This window comes from Oncorhynchus kisutch, linkage group LG22 (assembly GCF_002021735.2).
Source record: "Oncorhynchus kisutch isolate 150728-3 linkage group LG22, Okis_V2, whole genome shotgun sequence".
NCBI lineage: Eukaryota > Metazoa > Chordata > Actinopteri > Salmoniformes > Salmonidae > Oncorhynchus > Oncorhynchus kisutch.
The window spans coordinates 55,199,101-55,218,489 of NC_034195.2; the positions used below are offsets into that span (position 1 = coordinate 55,199,101).

Consider the following 19,389-nt stretch of genomic DNA (forward strand, 5'->3'; position numbering starts at 1 on the left):
ACAGTATTATAGTGTATTGTATTGTTATACAGTATTATAGTGTGTTGTATTTTATACTGTATTATAGTGTGTTATATTGTTATACAGTATTATAGTGGGTTGTATTGTTATACAGTATTATAGTGGGTTTTGTATGTTGACCTCACAAAATACATTTACGTGCAATGTAACATATCGTTACCCTCACCTGGTCCATCACGAACCCACCTCCTCCATCCCCCCCACCGACGTTGCTGTTCCCCCCGGGGGGGAAGGTAGACGCCCCAGACATGGATCCCATGGACATCCTGTTGTTCCTGTTGTTGATCCTGTTGATGGTGCGAAACGCTGGTCCTTTAAAGGAATGCTGCTGCTGGACTGACATCATCTCCTCTCCCCCCTACCGGATGTTACAAACATATATAATATATAACGTCTTTAAACAATTAAAAAATATGTATTTAGTGTGAAGAAGGTGTACTGTGACATGTTAAAAATGCCTTTGCTTTGGACAAAGAACCACGTTCTATTTTAGCGCCTAGCTACGCTAGCAGACGCTCGTGGATGAAATGATTGAATAACATGGAATGTGTTCATTTATTTTGCAAAGTGAGCGGTGTGGTCAACATGTAAAGCTAGTTAGGAGAGTGCATTGTTTTTTCCTAAATACATTTCAATTGTATAAGAAACAGGTTATCAAGTCAATTCACATGCCATGCAAACGAAATGTGTTAATCTTGTGTCAAATTTTCGGTAGGGCTCCACCAACCATCATCTCCCCTCCGCTCTGGGCTAGTGTCCCGCTGAGTGAGCGCCTCATGGGTACCATGGACCCCTGTCCTCCTATTCCTCCTCCACCTGCCTGTCTCATTTGTGTCCCTGAGCTGTAGGCTCCTCCGCTAACAGTGCTGTAGACAGACTGCTGGCGGCTGAATGTGGCATCGCGGTCTGAGACCAGGCTGCAGCCATCGCTGACGTCCGCAGCCACCCAGGCTGCCACCGGAGACGGCTGAGAACAAGAATCAGAAACAGAATCAGGAAGTGTTGTTGCCAAGCGATGAACTGGAACAGGAACAAAGGAATTTGTCTTGGTGTGGATATAACAGTTCATCATCAACATCTACATCAATCCACATCCCCATCAAACCAGATCCCCATCAATCCACATCCCCATCAATCCAGATCCCCATCAATCCACATCCCCATCAATCCAGATCTCCATCAATCCACATCCCCATCAATCCAGATCCCCATCAATCCACATCCCCATCAATCCAGATCCCCATCTATCCAGATCCCCATCTATCCAGATCATTATCCATCCAGATCCCCATCAGTCCAGATCATTATCAATCCACATCATTATCAATCCAGATCCCCATCAGTCCAGATCATTATCAATCCACATCATTATCAAACCAGATCCCCATCAGTCCAGATCATTATCAATCCACATCATCATCAATCCACATCATCATCCATCCACATCATCCACATCATCATCAATCCATCAATCCACATCATCATCAATCCACATCATCATCAATCCACATCATCATCATCAACCCACATCATCATCAAGCCACATCATCATCAATCCACATCATCATCCACATCATCAATCCACATCATCAATCCACATCATCATCAATCCACATCATCATCCACATCATCAATCCACATCATCAATCCACATCATCATCAATCCACATCATCATCCACATCATCATCAATCCACATCATCATCAATCCACATCATCATCAATCCACATCATCATCAATCCACATCATCATCCACATCATCATCAATCCACATCATCATCAATCCACATCATCATCCACATCATCATCAATCCAGATCCCCATCAATCCACATCATCATCAATCCACATCATCAATCCACATCATCATCAATCCACATCATCATCCTTCCAGATAGAAAGACAACAATACAGATACATAGAACAACACTTCACGTTCACACAATAAACACACAAAACATAATATATAAATGACTATACCTGTGCAGGCAGGTTCTGGAGCCTCATGGAGCGCAGAGAGCCCTCTGGGTCTGGCCCAGGGCCACGGCTCATCGTCCGGATCACAGTGGACATCTGTTGGCCCCTCATGTTGCCCCCTCCTCCTCCCCGGTAGACCACTCCTCCCTGTAGAACAAAACATAAATAAACCAGAACCATGGAATTTACAGTATATTACTGTACACACACTAATTAAAGTAATTATTACTGTATACTAAATACGGTAACTATAGTGAAGTAATTATAATTCATAATTAAAATATATTTCTTATGTGGTATAGATTCAGTACACATAGATGTATACAGTACACAGAATATAATAAATTATTAAAATACAATAAATTATTAAAATACAATAAACCATTAAATTACAGTAAATAATAAAAATACAGTAAATTATTCAAATACAGTAAATTATTCAAATACAGTAAATTATTCAAATACAGTAAATTATTCAAATACAGTAAATTATTCAAATACAGTAAATTATTCAAATACAGTAAATCATTCAAATACAATACATCATTAAAATAAAGTGAATCCTTAAAATGTTACCTGGTAGCCCCCTCCTCCTAGAGAACCCCCTCCTGTGCGCATGTCATCAAGGTACTTGTACCCTCCACCTCCTCCTCCCTCTCCTCCTCTTCCACCTCCACCTCTTCCTCCACCCCCCATGGTGACCCTCTGACCACCTCCCAGGTCCACCGCCGAGTGGGAGGAGAAACCGCCTGAGTAGTGAGACATATTGGGAGCCTGGGGGACAGAGGAGGAGGAATAGGAGGGGAGAAAGAGGAGGGGAGGAAGAGGAGGGGAGGAAGGAGGAGGAGGAGAAGAATAAAGAAGAAGACGTTTAACCAACCCCCTGAGACACAACCCCCCCCCCCCCCCCCATAGAGAGCTTACGGGCACAATGGAACAAAGGCTTGTTGAATCATTATTAGATTCTGTAAATGCAATAGGTCACTGTCATAAAAGGGAGTGGTTGACGCAAATGAAAGTCTGTGCACCTACACTGTGCAACGCTAATTGTAAAGTTATGGGATATTGTTGGGGTTTTGATGTTTATTTTATTTTTTACAGTCAACAAGGCCACTAATGGAGTTATTTATGTTGCTGCTATATTACCCTGTCATCTGAATGATGTACTTAAATAATCTACTGGATATTTGCTGAATCTATTACAAAAAACACAATATATGTCCGGAAAAATATTACATTCATTAAATCAATGAATGTATCAATGAAAGTTCATTCAACAATGCAGTTGTGTAATGGTGTCATAGTCTAATGACGTCTGCTATGCTAACGTGAGGTGGAAACATTATGACTGTGAGATCTGGAGGAATCTGGAGGGTTATGTCCTGGAGAGATTGGTGCAGAGCTGCTGGGAAAATACCACACTTCCAGAGAAGACCTAGCTCACTGGCTCTCTGGCACACTGCCCTGTGAAACCATCCCACTGTGTATTTACAGGAAGCTGCAGAGGGCATACACAGAGTATACTGTCCACATGTTCATGGAAACAGATAGTGTCTATAATGTCTCTATCTCTTTATTTGGCGATGACGAACCGCTTAGGTCTTCATGGGCCTTTTGCTGAACACATTATCTGACATCCAGAAACCAATGGATGTGTAATGGATGCAATATTTTCCTAAGAGTAAGAATATGACTACCACTCACCACGACAGGTCTGGGGCCTGTCATAACAGGTCTGGAGCCTGTGTAGACAGGACTACCACTCACCATGACAGGTCTGGAGCCTGTGTAGACAGGACTACCACTCACCACGACAGGTCTGGGGCCTGTCATAACAGGTCTGGAGCCTGTGTAGACAGGACTACCACTCACCATGACAGGTCTGGAGCCTGTGTAGACAGGACTACCACTCACCATGACAGGTCTGGAGCCTGTGTAGACAGGACTACCACTCACCATGACAGGTCTGGAGCCTGTGTAGACAGGACTACCACTCACCATGACAGGGTTGGAGCCTGTGTAGACAGGACTACCACTCACCATGGCAGGTCTGGAGCCTGTCATAACAGGCGTGGAGCCTGTGTAGACAGGACTACCACTCACCATGACAGGTGTGGAGCCTGTGTAGACAGGACTACCACTCACCACGACAGGTCTGGGGCCTGTCATAACAGGTCTGGAGCCTGTGTAGACAGGACTACCACTCACCATGACAGGTCTGGAGCCTGTGTAGACAGGACTACCACCAACCATGACAGGTCTGGAGCCTGTGTAGACAGGACTACCACTCACCACGACAGGTCTGGAGCCTGTGTAGACAGGACTACCACTCACCATGACAGGTCTGGAGCCTGTGTAGACATAGGACTTGGAGCTGAACCCTGGGTTGAAGGTCTGGTACTTCATTGTTGAAGATCCGCCGTGTTCTAGAAAACAAAAGAGAGGGAAAATCAGACAGTCATTAAACCGCACACCAAAGCCTGATCCAATTTAAACACAACACTAATGAAGGACCTGAATCAGCACACCAAAGCCTGATCCAATTTAAACACAACACTAATGAAGGACCTGAATCAGCACACCAAAGCCTGATCCAATTTAAAGACAACACTAATGAAGGACCTGACATTTAAAAAATATATATATTTTTAATTTAACCAGACAAGTCGGTTAATGACGAATTCTTATTTACGACAGCCTACTCCAGCCAAACCCCGATGACGCTGGGCCAAATGTACGCGGCCCTATGGGACTCCCAATCACGTCTGGATTTGATACAACCTGGATTTGAACCAGGTACTATAGTGACACCTCTTGCAATGAGAAGCAGTGCCTTAGACCGCCGCGCCACTCGGAAGCCCAACAAACCAACACACCCATAACAAACATTGAAATGACATTGACATAACTAGTATAATGATATGGGATATGACATCGTAAAACTTGTTGGGACATTTTATTATGACTGGATACAAGGTCCAGTGTGGTTATAACTGTAGGTCCCTTCATAAAGTACGGTTTACATAGGCAGGTGTTGTTGACAGCTACATAGACTGTTAAACAGCCACCACTAACATTGAGTGGCTGCTGCCAACACACTGACTCAACTCCAGCCACTTAAATAATGGGAATTGATGGGAAATATATCACTAGCCACTTTAAACAATGCTACCTAATATAATGTTTACATACCCTACATTATTCATCTCATGTGTATATGTATATACTGTACTCTATATCATCTACTGCATCTTTATGTAATACATGTATCACTAGCCATTTTAACTATGCCACTTTGTTTACATACTCATCTCATATGTATATACTGTACTCGATACCATCTACTGTATCTTGCCTATGCTGCTCTGTACCATCACTCATTCATATATCTTTATGTACATATTCTTTATCCCCTTACACTTGTGTCTATAAGGTAGTAGTTTTGGAATTGTTAGCTAGATTACTTGTTGGTTATTACTGCACTGTCGGAACTAGAAGCACAAGCATTTCGCTACACTCACATTAACATCTGCTAACCATGTGTATGTGACAAATAAAATTTGATTTGATTTAGTAGGAGAGTACAGGTGTTAGACAGCTGAGGGGGAATTCCCACCCGAGATAAGCCAGCGTAAATGGAACATAATTCCTTTAAAAAAAAAAATGTAAATGCACTTTTCTCTCCACGCATATTCTGATCGGGAACTTAAAGCACGATAGCATCATGCTATTCAACCTGCTATTCTATTTTTGGGGGGGTGGAGATCAAATAAATGAAGGTGTGGTCGGAGGTGTATACAGAAATAACACCATTGTCCACGCACCGTCATTTTCAACTTGATAAGAGCTATAGATAAGAGCTATTGATAAGAGCTAGGTAAATGAGCATTCCGTTTCGATAAGGGGATTTGATCTATTTGACCTTATAATTGCTGGAGATAAATGTGAACCAAGTCATATGGCAGCAAACTGAAGAATATCAACATATCACATTTTCCACGGTGAAGTTGATGAAATGCTGGCCTTATAATTTGCTGAGATTATATTTGGAGACCCAAGCTGTAGGCTTCTGTAGCCATTCACAAATCACAGTATAAACCTACCAGGTTGATTTATGGTTTCTAGAATGTTTTAATTATATGCTCAGACTTTCCACTATATTTTTTAGAATTTGTATCATGTAAAACATTAGCCACTAATCGTTAGCCACCGTCAGTTATACCCATAGACATTTATAACTATAGCTTTAGTGATAGTTTCCTCACATGTATAACTTTAGTGTTAGTTTCCTCACATTTATAACTGTCTCTTTAGTGTTAGTTTCTTCACATTTATAACTTTAGTGTTAGTTTCCTCACATTTATAACTGTCTCTTTAGGGTTACTTTCTTCACATTTATAACTTTAGTGTTAGTATCCTCACATTTATAACTTCAGTGTTAGTTTCCTCACATTTATAACTGTCTCTTTAGCGTTAGTTTCCTCACATTTATGACTTTAGTGTTAGTTTCCTCACATTTAGTCTATAGTCTATCGGTAAATAGCCCACCCATTTTCACCTACCTCATCCCCATACTGTTTTTATTTATTTACTTTTCTGCTCTTTTGCACACCAATATCTCTACCTGTACATGACCATCTGATCATTTATCACTCCAGTGTTAATCTGTAAAATTGTAATTATTCGCCTACCTCCTCATGCCTTTTGCACACATTGTATATAGACTCCCCCTTTTGTTTTCTACTGTGTTATTGACTTGTTAATTGTTTACTCCATGTGTAACTCTGTGTTGTCTGTTCACACTGCTATGCTTTATCTTGGCCAGGTCACAGTTGTAAATGAGAACTTGTTCTCAACTAGCCTACCTGGTTAAATAAAGGTGAAATAAATAAACAAAAAAATTGTGTTCGTTTCCTTACATTTATAACTTTAGTGTTAGTTTCCTCACATTTATAACTTTAGTGTTAGTTTCCTCACATTTATAACTGTCTCTTTAGTGTTAGTTTCCTCACATTTATAACTTTAGTGTTAGTTTCCTCACATTTATAACTTTAGTGTTAGTTTCCTCACATTTATAACTTTAGTGTTAGTTTCCTCACATTTATAACTGTAGTGTTAGTTTCCTCACATTTATAACTTTAGTGTTAGTTTCCTCACATTTATAACTTTATCTGTCACGTTCGTTATAAGGATCGGACCAAGGCGCAGCGTGGTATACGTACATTCTTATTTATTTAAAGAATGAAACACTGAACAAACTAACAAAATAACAAAACTGGAATCTATACAAACGAGTGCTGACAGGCAACTACACATAGACAACACAAACACCAAAGGGAAAATGGCTACCTAAATATGATCCCCAATCAGAGACAACGATAAACACCTGTTAGTTTCCTCACATTTATAACTGTCTCTTTAGTGTTAGTTTCCTCACATTTATAACTTTAGTTTTAGTTTCCTCACATTTATAACTTTAGTGTTAGTTTCCTCACATTTATAACTTTAGTGTTAGTTTCCTCACATTTAGTCTATAGTCTATCGGTAAATAGCCCACCCATTTTCACCTACCTCATCCCCATACTGTTTTTATTTATTTACTTTTCTGCTCTTTTGCACACCAATATCTCTACCTGTACATGACCATCTGATCATTTATCACTCCAGTGTTAATCTGTAAAATTGTAATTATTCGCCTACCTCCTCATGCCTTTTGCACACATTGTATATAGACTCCCCCTTTTGTTTTCTACTGTGTTATTGACTTGTTAATTGTTTACTCCATGTGTAACTCTGTGTTGTCTGTTCACACTGCTATGCTTTATCTTGGCCAGGTCACAGCTGTAAATGAGAACTTGTTCTCAACTAGCCTACCTGGTTAAATAAAGGTGAAATAAATAAACAAAAAAATTGTGTTCGTTTCCTTACATTTATAACTTTAGTGTTAGTTTCCTCACATTTATAACTTTAGTGTTAGTTTCCTCACATTTATAACTTTAGTGTTAGTTTCCTCACATTTATAACTTTAGTGTTAGTTTCCTCACATTTATAACTTTAGTGTTAGTTTCCTCACATTTATAACTGTCTCTTTAGTGTTAGTTTCCTCACATTTATAACTTTAGTGTTAGTTTCCTCACATTTATAACTTTAGTGTTAGTTTCCTCACATTTATAACTGTCTCTTTCGTGTTAGTTTCCTCACAATTTGCATCGTTCCATTACATTGTTAGTTTATCTTTCTTTACTGTTTGCCATGTGTGTGGTTGTTCCTGAGGATCGCTTGCTATAGTAGATCATATTAGGCTAACCTATTACAATCATTTGGGACATGAACACTCTTCGGGGGAAAAAAAGGTGGTAAACAGAATCCTCTATGGTTTGTCCCCATAGAGGAATCATTTTTTTGTGCTGCAGTACCATGAGGTTCTAGGTAGAAGCCTTCCAAAGAACTCGCTTGGAGTGTAACCTATTTGAACCATTATGGAACGCAGCCCACATGTAGCAGTTTGAACCTGGAGCTCACGGTTCAACGATGACCCGGATCATTGTCATCACAGTTCCACGATTAGTGAGGATTATCAGGGTAGATTAATAGGACTACTGGTCAACCCTTCATGGATTGAACAATTGAATATTGAAGAATCAAACCACTGTATTTTGTTTTTTGTCAGGCACTCCAAATCGTTTAAAAAATATATTATTATTCATGAATACTTTCCTAACACCTATAACAATATAGAAGAAGTATTTTTCAATCTAACACTTGGTGCTGAAAAGGAGACCTGTATGCGTGTATTTACTCAGCATTCTTTCATTGATCCGTAATATTCTGAACCGTTCTCTCCATATATTTTAGTGAGTCTGTCAAGAAAAATCTAATTGAAGGAACATCGTATTTAAAAGGATGGCTTTAGATACATATACTGAAAACCCTATTGAATGAAAACTTCCATGAGAAAATATGCTGTTCCTCAAGTGGGAGGGTTTTCAGTAGTTGAATTACATGTGTTCAGCATGTGAAGGGAACCACGCCTGCAAAGCCCATCCCTCACCTGCATACGCTAAGTCTAAGTCGTAATCAGGCCCAGAGAGAGCAGCGGTAAGAGGAAAGGTATCTCTTGTCATAATTACACCTAATAATGTAAACTAATTAACTGGACCTTCTGCATAAATTATACAATACCGACAACTCAGGTTCCTGTTTACTCACACACACATACAAGCACACCTTTGCACACACACACACGCACGCACGCACACACACACACACACACACACACACACACACACACACACACACACACACACACACACACACACACACACACACACACACACACACACACACACACACACACACACACACACACACGCAAACACACACACACACATACAAGCAGACCTTTGCGCGCACACACACACACAAACACACTACCCATTACACCAACATGTGATCATCTATATTCTGACCTGGTTGTCAATGGTTACCTGACAGTCAAGAGGACAACAATACTCAAATACTTTGAGCATGTGAGCCGCAGGGGCGGGATTAGCATCGGGGCTATTCCATTATATGTATTATATTATATATGTACTACTTCAGACAAGTTGAAATATAAAGCACAGTTAAAGGATTTAAAAGAAAACAACCCAGCGTCCTCAGGAGAGAGAGACAGAGACAGAGACAGAGAGACACAGAGAGACATAGAGAGAGAGACAGCGGCTTAATAACTGCTGCTGTGTAAGTGAAGCCCTGAGAGAGAGACAGAGACAGAGACAGAGAGACACAGAGAGAGAGACAGAGACACACAGAGACAGAGACAGAGAGACACAGAGACAGAGACAGAGAGACACAGAGACAGAGACAGAGAGACACAGAGAGAGAGACAGAGACACACAGAGACAGAGACAGAGAGACACAGAGACAGAGACAGAGAGACACAGAGACAGAGACAGAGAGAGAGACAGAGAGAGAGACAGAGACACACAGAGACAGAGACAGAGAGACACAGAGACAGAGACAGAGAGACACAGAGACAGAGAGACACAGAGACAGAGAGACACAGAGACAGAGAGACACAGAGAGAGAGACAGAGACACACAGAGACAGAGACAGAGAGACACAGAGACAGAGACAGAGAGACACAGAGACAGAGACAGAGAGACACAGAGAGAGAGACAGAGACACACAGAGACAGAGACAGAGAGACAGAGACAGAGAGACACAGAGACAGAGACAGAGAGAGAGACAGAGAGAGAGACAGAGACACACAGAGACAGAGACAGAGAGACACAGAGACAGAGACAGAGAGACACAGAGACAGAGAGACACAGAGACAGAGAGACACTGAGACAGAGATACAGAGAGCAGTGACCTTATGGTGTCTCTATCTTATTTATACTGAAACTACAAATATCTAAAACTACACTTTGTTTATCAATAGAAATATAATTTACTGTCCAATACATATTAACAAAAATATTGTTATTATTGTTTTAAAACATACATATTGTTGTTGTTGTTGTTCTATAATATACATATTGTTGTTGTTGTTGTTCTATGACATACATATTGTTGTTGTTGTTGTTCTATAATATACATATTGTTGTTGTTGTTGTTGTTGTTGTTGTTCTATAATATACATATTGTTGTTGTTGTTGTTGTTGTTGTTGTTCTACAATATACATATTGTTGTTGTTGTTGTTCTATGACATACATATTGTTGTTGTTGTTGTTCTATAATATACATATTGTTGTTGTTGTTGTTCTATGACATACATATTGTTGTTGTTGTTGTTCTATAATATACATATTGTTGTTGTTGTTGTTGTTCTATGACATACATATTGTTGTTGTTGTTGTTGTTCTATAATATACATATTGTTGTTGTTGTTGTTCTATGACATACATATTGTTGTTGTTGTTGTTCTATAATATACATATTGTTGTTGTTGTTGTTCTATGACATACATATTGTTGTTGTTGTTGTTCTATAATATACATATTGTTGTTGTTGTTGTTCTATAATATACATATTGTTGTTGTTGTTGTTCTATAATATACATATTGTTGTTGTTGTTGTTGTTCTATGATATACATATTGTTGTTGTTGTTGTTCTATGACATACATATTGTTGTTGTTGTTGTTCTATAATATACATATTGTTGTTGTTGTTGTTCTATAATATACATATTGTTGTTGTTGTTGTTGTTCTATGACATACATATTGTTGTTGTTGTTGTTCTATGACATATATATTGTTGTTGTTGTTGTTGTTGTTGTTCTATGACATACATATTGTTGTTGTTGTTGTTCTATGACATACATATTGTTGTTGTTGTTGTTCTATGACATACATATTGTTGTTGTTGTTGTTCTATGACATACATATTGTTGTTGTTGTTGTTCTATAATATACATATTGTTGTTGTTGTTGTTCTATGACATACATATTGTTGTTGTTGTTGTTCTATAATATACATATTGTTGTTGTTGTTGTTCTATGACATACATATTGTTGTTGTTGTTGTTCTATAATATACATATTGTTGTTGTTGTTGTTCTATAATATACATATTGTTGTTGTTGTTGTTGTTCTATGACATACATATTGTTGTTGTTGTTGTTCTATGACATATATATTGTTGTTGTTGTTGTTGTTGTTCTATGACATACATATTGTTGTTGTTGTTGTTCTATGACATACATATTGTTGTTGTTGTTGTTCTATGACATACATATTGTTGTTGTTGTTGTTCTATGACATACATATTGTTGTTGTTGTTGTTCTATGACATACATATTGTTGTTGTTGTTGTTCTATGACATACATATTGTTGTTGTTGTTGTTCTATGACATACATATTGTTGTTGTTGTTGTTGTTCTATGACATACATATTGTTGTTGTTGTTGTTCTATGACATACATATTGTTGTTGTTGTTGTTCTATGACATATATATTGTTGTTGTTGTTGTTGTTGTTCTATGACATACATATTGTTGTTGTTGTTCTATAATATACATATTGTTGTTGTTGTTGTTCTATGACATACATATTGTTGTTGTTGTTGTTCTATAATATACATATTGTTGTTGTTGTTGTTCTATGACATACATATTGTTGTTGTTGTTGTTCTATGACATACATATTGTTGTTGTTGTTGTTCTATGACATATATATTGTTGTTGTTGTTGTTGTTGTTCTATGACATACATATTGTTGTTGTTGTTGTTGTTGTTGTTGTTCTATGACATACATATTGTTGTTGTTGTTCTATAATATACATATTGTTGTTGTTGTTGTTCTATAATATACATATTGTTGTTGTTGTTGTTCTATGTCATACATATTGTTGTTGTTGTTGTTGTTCTATGACATACATATTGTTGTTGTTGTTGTTCTATGATATACATATTGTTGTTGTTGTTGTTGTTGTTCTATGACATACATATTGTTGTTGTTGTTGTTGTTGTTCTATGAAATACATATTGTTGTTGTTGTTCTATGATATACATATTGTTGTTGTTGTTCTTCTATGACAGACATATTGTTGTTGTTGTTCTATGACATACATATTGTTGTTGTTGTTGTTGTTGTTGTTCTATGACATACATATTGTTGTTGTTGTTGTTCTATGACATACATATTGTTGTTGTTGTTGTTCTATAATATACATATTGTTGTTGTTGTTGTTCTATGACATACATATTGTTGTTGTTGTTGTTGTTGTTGTTCTATAATATACATATTGTTGTTGTTCTATAACATGCATATTGTTGTTGTCATTGTTCTAAAACATATTTGTACAGTAGCTACTGTAAATGGCGACATAAACAAAGTGCATCCTGTCCCAGAGGAATATGTTTGTGAGGAATATGTTTGTGAGGAATATGTTTGTGAGGAATATGTTTGTGAGAACCAGTGTGTGCAGAGAGAGGAGACAATTTGGTTACATTTAAATGTTTCACATGCTGTGACATGACCTGCTTAAATTATAGGCGAGCTATGAGCATAGACTGGTCCAGACAGATCCTTCATTTACCCGAAATTATCTCACAGAAATGACTAATATCCTAACACAAAGGAAATGGGACTGTTCCCCCTGACATACTCTCTCTCTCAAACCTCAAAGGAACTGATCCCCTGTGTTGAAGTACAGGGTGAGACCTATAGCCCAGTAGGTTCATTCCCAGGGACATCAAGACTGTGGTGCAGATTTGCATCACAGATTTTATACTGAATGGAAGCAATACTTTTATCACTGCTAACATCCAGTAGAAAGCTGAAAGGCTGTCTGTGTGTGTGTGTGTGTGTGTGTGTGTGTGTGTGTGTGTGTGTGTGTGTGTGTGTGTGTGTGTGTGTGTGTGTGTGTGTGTGTGTGTGTGTCTGTCTGTCTGTGTGTGCGTGCGTGTGTGTGTGTGTGTGTGTGTGTGTGTGTCTGTCTGTCTGTCTGTGTGTGCGTGTGTGTGTGTGTGTGTGTGTGTGTGTGTGTGTGTGTGTGTGTGTGTGTGTGTGTGTGTGTGTGTGTGTGTGTGTGCGCGTGTGTGTGTGTGTGTGTGTGTGTGCTTGTGTGCGTGTGTGTGTGTGTGCGCGTGTGTGTGTGACTCCAGGCGGGTAGGCAGAAGGTAGAGGTGTGTGAGCTTCATGCTTAGCTGAGTCAGAGCCTCAGGCAACAAACCGTTTGGTGAAGGATAAGGTAAGAAAAAGAGAGGGAAAGAGTGAGAGGTGAGAAATGTAGAAAGAAAAGAGAGACACACCCCATGTCTGAAGCCCTGCCCTGCTGACAACACCACAACACCCCATGTCTGAGAGACACACCCCATGGCTGAGGCCCTGCTGACAACACCACAACACCCCATGTCTGAGAGACACACCCCATGGCTGAGGCCCTGCTGACAACACCACAACACCCCATGGCTGAGGCCCTGCTGACAACACCACAACACCCCATGGCTGAGGCCCTGCTGACAACACCACAACACCCCATGTCTGAGAGACACACCCCATGTCTGAGGCCCTGCTGACAACACCACAACACCCCATGGCTGAGGCCCTGCTGACAACACCACAACACCCCATGTCTGAGAGACACACCCCATGTCTGAGGCCCTGCTGACAACACCACAACACCCCATGGCTGAGGCCATGCTGACAACACCACAACACCCCATGGCTGAGGCCTTGCTGACAACACCACAACACCCCATGGCTGAGGCCCTGCTGACAACACCACAACACCCCATGTCTGAGAGACACACCCCATGGCTGAGGCCCTGCTGACAACACCACAACACCCCATGGCTGAGGCCCAGGCCCTGCTGACAACACCACAACAACCCATGTCTGAGAGACACACCCCATGTCTGAAGCCCTGCCCTGCTGACAACACCACAACACCCCATGTCTGAGAGACACACCCCATGGCTGAGGCCCTGCTGACAACACCACAACACCCCATGGCTGAGGCCCAGGCCCTGCTGACAACACCACAACACCCCATGTCTGAGAGACACACCCCATGGCTGAGGCCCTGCTGACAACACCACCACACACCATGGTTGAGGCCCAGGCCCTGCTGACAACACCACAACACCCCATGGCTGAGGCCCTGCTGACAACACCACAACACACCATGGCTGAGGCCCTGCTGACAACACCACAACACACCATGGCTGAGGCCCTGCTGACAACACCACAACACCCAATAGCTGAGGCCCTGCTGACAACACCACAACACACCATGGCTGAGGCCCTGCTCTGCTGACAACACCACAACACCCCATGGCTGAGGCCCTGCTGACAACACCACAACACACCATGGCTGAGGCCCTGCTCTGCTGACAACACCACAACACCCCATGGCTGAGGCCCTGCTGACAACACCACAACACCCCATGGCTGAGGCCCTGCTGACAACACCACAACACCCCATAGCTGAGGCCCTGCTGACAACACCACAACACCCCATGGCTTAGGCCCTGCTGACAACACCACAACACCCCATGGCTGAGGCCCTGCTGACAACACCACAATGGCTGAGAAAAAACCCACTCAGGTAGCACAGCGTTGTCCCAGATAGAAGAAGTCATGTTGACTGTTGCTCTCTTCCTCAGGTAGGTGTGTCTCTGTCTGCCTCGGGATATACCGGACCAGTTTCACTGTGTGAGTAGAGAGGTATGATACACCAAGCTGGTCATACCCTAAATTACAGCATGGTAATAGTCAGAGAACAGTTGCCTGTATATTTCCCATGAAGTGAGAGGTTTAGATCAGTGAGTCAACAATCTGTTTTATTTTAACGCTATAGAACGCTATGCAACATATCCTGTTTCTGCTCCCATGTCATTCTGCAGACGACACAGGTACCGGACACTAGACATTAGTCATGTCTTCAGCACGGTCGACTAGACGACACAGGTACCGGACACTAGACATTAGTCATGTCTTCAGCACGGTCGACTAGACGACACAGGTACCGGACACTAGACATTAGTCATGTCTTCAGCACGGTCGACTAGACGACACAGGTACCGGACACTAGACATTAGTCATGTCTTCAGCACGGTCGACTAGACGACACAGGTACCGGACACTAGACATTAGTCATGTCTTCAGCACGGTCGACTAGACGACACAGGTACCGGACACTAGACATTAGTCATGTCTTCAGCACGGTCGACTAGACGACACAGGTACCGGACACTAGACATTAGTCATGTCTTCAGCACGGTCGACTAGACGACACAGGTACCGGACACTAGACATTAGTCATGTCTTCAGCACGGTCGACTAGACGACACAGGTACCGGACACTAGACATTAGTCATGTCTTCAGCACGGTCGACTAGACGACACAGGTACCGGACACTAGACATTAGTCATGTCTTCAGCACGGTCGACTAGACGACACAGGTACCGGACACTAGACATTAGTCATGTCTTCAGCACGGTCGACTCAGCTAATACAGTCATACAAGTCAACCGATAGGAAGTGTCAGAATAGAGAAACATAGTTACAAGCCAACATGGTGCTAGAGGGGACATCCTATACTCTGTGTTAGGTTATGGTCATAACACTGTCCTAACATTGTCACTGACAGACAGACAGACAGACAGACAGACAGACAGACAGACAGACAGACAGACAGACAGACAGACAGACAGACAGACAGACAGACAGACAGACAGACAGACAGACAGACAGACAGACAGACAGACAGACCATTGATATGTAATTACCCTGATAATACTAGGTATCCAAGTATCACACAAACCTGTTCTCGCTACCTCTCATTAACTACGTATCCATTAAACCCTCTCCTCTCTAGCTGATTGTGTGTGTGTGTGTGTGTGCGTGTGCGCGTGTGTGCGTGTGTGTGTGAATGAATCATTTCCCTCCAACATTTCCAGCATGGAGAGGAAAACAAGGTGACAGGTATGGAAAGTCAAACACAGATACTCTGAGGTACAATAGGCTTTTCAGTATATTTATCTTAAGCCATCCCCAATGTTTTGATTTTGTCAACAGACTCAAATACATTGACTAGAATATATCGAGGAAACGGGTTCAGGACATTAGTGATCAGAGAAACAAAGCAATTTAAATATATGCATATTCGTCTCTGTTTCAGCACCAATTGGTAGATTTTTAAAATATATACTCCGATCTTGTAGATTATTTAGGGATAGGAAAGTATTTATGAACCATTAAAAACAGGTTTGGACAGCCTTGTACACAACTAAATATATTGGTGAATAAATCAAAAATGAATCCTGAAAGTTGCCATAATCAAGTTCAATAGCGGGTTGACCAATAGTTCTATGAAGACCCTGTATTTTTACCAATCACGGAGCTGTTAGCTCACTGATTCACAGTTTAAACCCGGTTCAGTCATGGTGAACTGCACACCAGGATCCGGGTTTAAACTGCTACGTCTGAGTTCCCATCGTGATTCTAATAGGCTACATGTGTCACGCCGTGGTCATAGTGTTTTGTGTTTTCGTTATATATTTTGGTCAGGCCAGGGTGTGACATGGGTTTATGTGTTGTGTTTCGTATTGGGGTTTTATAGGATTTGGGATTGCTAATGATTAGGGGTGTGTCTAGTTAGGCTTGGGCTGCCTGAGGCGGTTCTCAATCTGGAGTCAGGTGATTCTCGTTGTCTCGGATTGGGAACCGTATTTAGGTAGCCTGAGTTTCACTGTGTATTTCGTGGGTGATTGTTCCTGTCTCTGTGTAGTTTCACCAGATAGGCTGTATTAGGTTGGTGGGTGATTGTTCCTGTCTCTGTGTAGTATCACCAGATAGGCTGTAATTAGGTTGGTGGGTGATTGTTCCTGTCTCTGTGTAGTGTTCACCAGATAGGCTGTATTAGGTTTCACGTTCCGTTTGTTGTTTTTTTAAATATTTATTATAGTTATTTCATGTATCGCCGTCATTCATTCATTAAAGACATGAGTAACCACCACGCTGCATTTCGGTCCGACTCTCTTTCAACAAACGAAGAACGCCGTTACAACATGTCCCCAAGTGATTGCACAACGTTTGCCCATTATGACCCACTAATGCTAGCAACTCTCAGGAACACTGTGGGCCTTATTGACATTGGCTCCAGATAGATGTAACGTGATACAAGTTTAAAGGACATACAATCTAAATTCTGCATTAAAGGCACACTGCATTTCATAAACTTCACCGCGGGAAAGTTGATATGTTGATATGCTTCACTTTCATGCCATATGACTTGCTTCACATTTGTCTCCAGTAAATCTAAAACAATTGTAATTTATATTTACAATCCTCTTATCCAAATGGATAACTCATTAACCTAGCTCTTTAACAATAGCTCTTATCAAGTTGTAAATCACAGTGGATAGAAAATGGTGTTATTTACAACAACAAAAACAACAAAAAACGAAATGAAGTAGATGATTTTTCCCACTCAGAACTGGTAGGTTCGCAAGACCTTATTCATGGTTTTCTCCCTCGAGGTGATGTAATTATTAGGGAATTAGGACAGAATATGGTTTATCTATCTGTAGACACACCTCCTACACAATCCTAGACACACACCTGCGCCACACCTTCATCTCCACCACAAACGAATAGTTAGCTGGTGAATAGCATGCTATATTTCATGCATACATTCCATGGCACGAATAAGCTATTAGAAAAAAAAGTACATAAAACGTGAAATAACGTTCCATTTCTGCGCGTTTAACGGGTCTGGATCGGGACTCTATTGGCATACAGTAGAGATACACTAAATCCATTGTTCGGCTACAGTAAACACATTTCATTGTCAAGTCAATAGTTTGCTTATGTATCAAATCAGTAGCCTGCTGTACATTTGTGTGTCATGTCACCATAGGCGATGACTTCGGTCCTACCTGAGGAGGTATAGTGTGAGGCTGAGCCGTTCTGTCTCGGAAGTGTGGAAGATTTCTCGGCGAGCCGCATAGCAACCTGCTGCTGGACCCGTTTTCCCCGGGTCATCTCATCCGACAGGGTGGCCCCATTTCCTCCGAGCTGGATGTCGGACGGGACCGCGTAAGTGCTGACGGCGGTTTTGGGCTGCAAAGCGGACAAAAATACATGGTCTTGAGCCACGATACTCATTTCGAAAATCGGTTGTGACCGTTGGATGTACAATCTAGTTGCCAGTCCCAGGAAAATGGAATATAAAAGTTACAAATATTCAAACCGAGAGCGCTGTGTGTTTGTGTATTTCTCGTTTTAACTAATTCTGTTCCGGAAAATAATAAATGTTTGAATCAGTGTAATCGATATTGGTTGTTGAGTTTCTCACTCAGGTAGGTGTGAGATACTTTTCGAAAGACTGCTCCCTCGGAAATAAACGGTATCTGCTTGAAATAACAATGGGGTGGAGTCTGAGAGAGAGAGAGAGAGAGAGAGAGAGAGAACAGGCTACGAGAGAGAGAGAGAGAGAGAACAGGCTACCTGACAGAGAGAGAGAGAGAGAGAGAGACAGAGAGAGAGACAGAGAGAGAGACAGAGAGAGAGAGAGAGAGAGAGAGAGAGAGAGAACAGGCTACCTGACAGGGAAATATCTATGATAATGACATAGATATAAATAATATTACTAATATTAACGTTGATACTGCTATTAACAATAACAAGAATAGATCGCATTATTAATGATCACAACAACAACAACAATAATAATAGGTTATTCATGTGTAAAAACACTTCTTCTTTTTTCTCCAATTCCATAAACTTTTTTAATAAACACATATTTTCTGACAAAGATCAAAAGCCACTTTAAATCAAGTTTGATTTGATTTGATTAGAGCCAATCACACAACAAGGTGTGGTGCAGTATGAATAAAGCTCTGACTGACACAAGGTGTGGTGAGACTGGCGTGTGTA

General features: G+C 40.9%; 1 protein-coding gene across 3 annotated transcripts in view; it reads right to left on the reverse strand.

Annotated features, from left to right (window-relative positions):
• The window catches only part of LOC109879456 (plakophilin-3), a 51,017-nt gene that overhangs the window by 30,328 nt on the left and 1,300 nt on the right, over positions 1–19,389 (reverse strand). Inside the window, exons 2-7 of one of the 3 annotated variants that reach the window (XM_031801550.1) lie at positions 18,390–18,573; positions 4,332–4,423; positions 2,574–2,771; positions 2,001–2,144; positions 749–988; positions 188–379 (exon numbers count right to left, since the gene is read on the reverse strand). In XM_031801550.1, the coding sequence (XP_031657410.1) occupies positions 188–379; positions 749–988; positions 2,001–2,144; positions 2,574–2,771; positions 4,332–4,423; positions 18,390–18,573 (1,050 nt within the window). Of the gene's footprint in view, positions 1–187; positions 380–748; positions 989–2,000; positions 2,145–2,573; positions 2,772–4,331; positions 4,424–18,389; positions 18,855–19,389 lie in introns of those variants that run through there. The other 2 variants (XM_031801551.1, XM_031801549.1) reach the window with 2 other exon arrangements.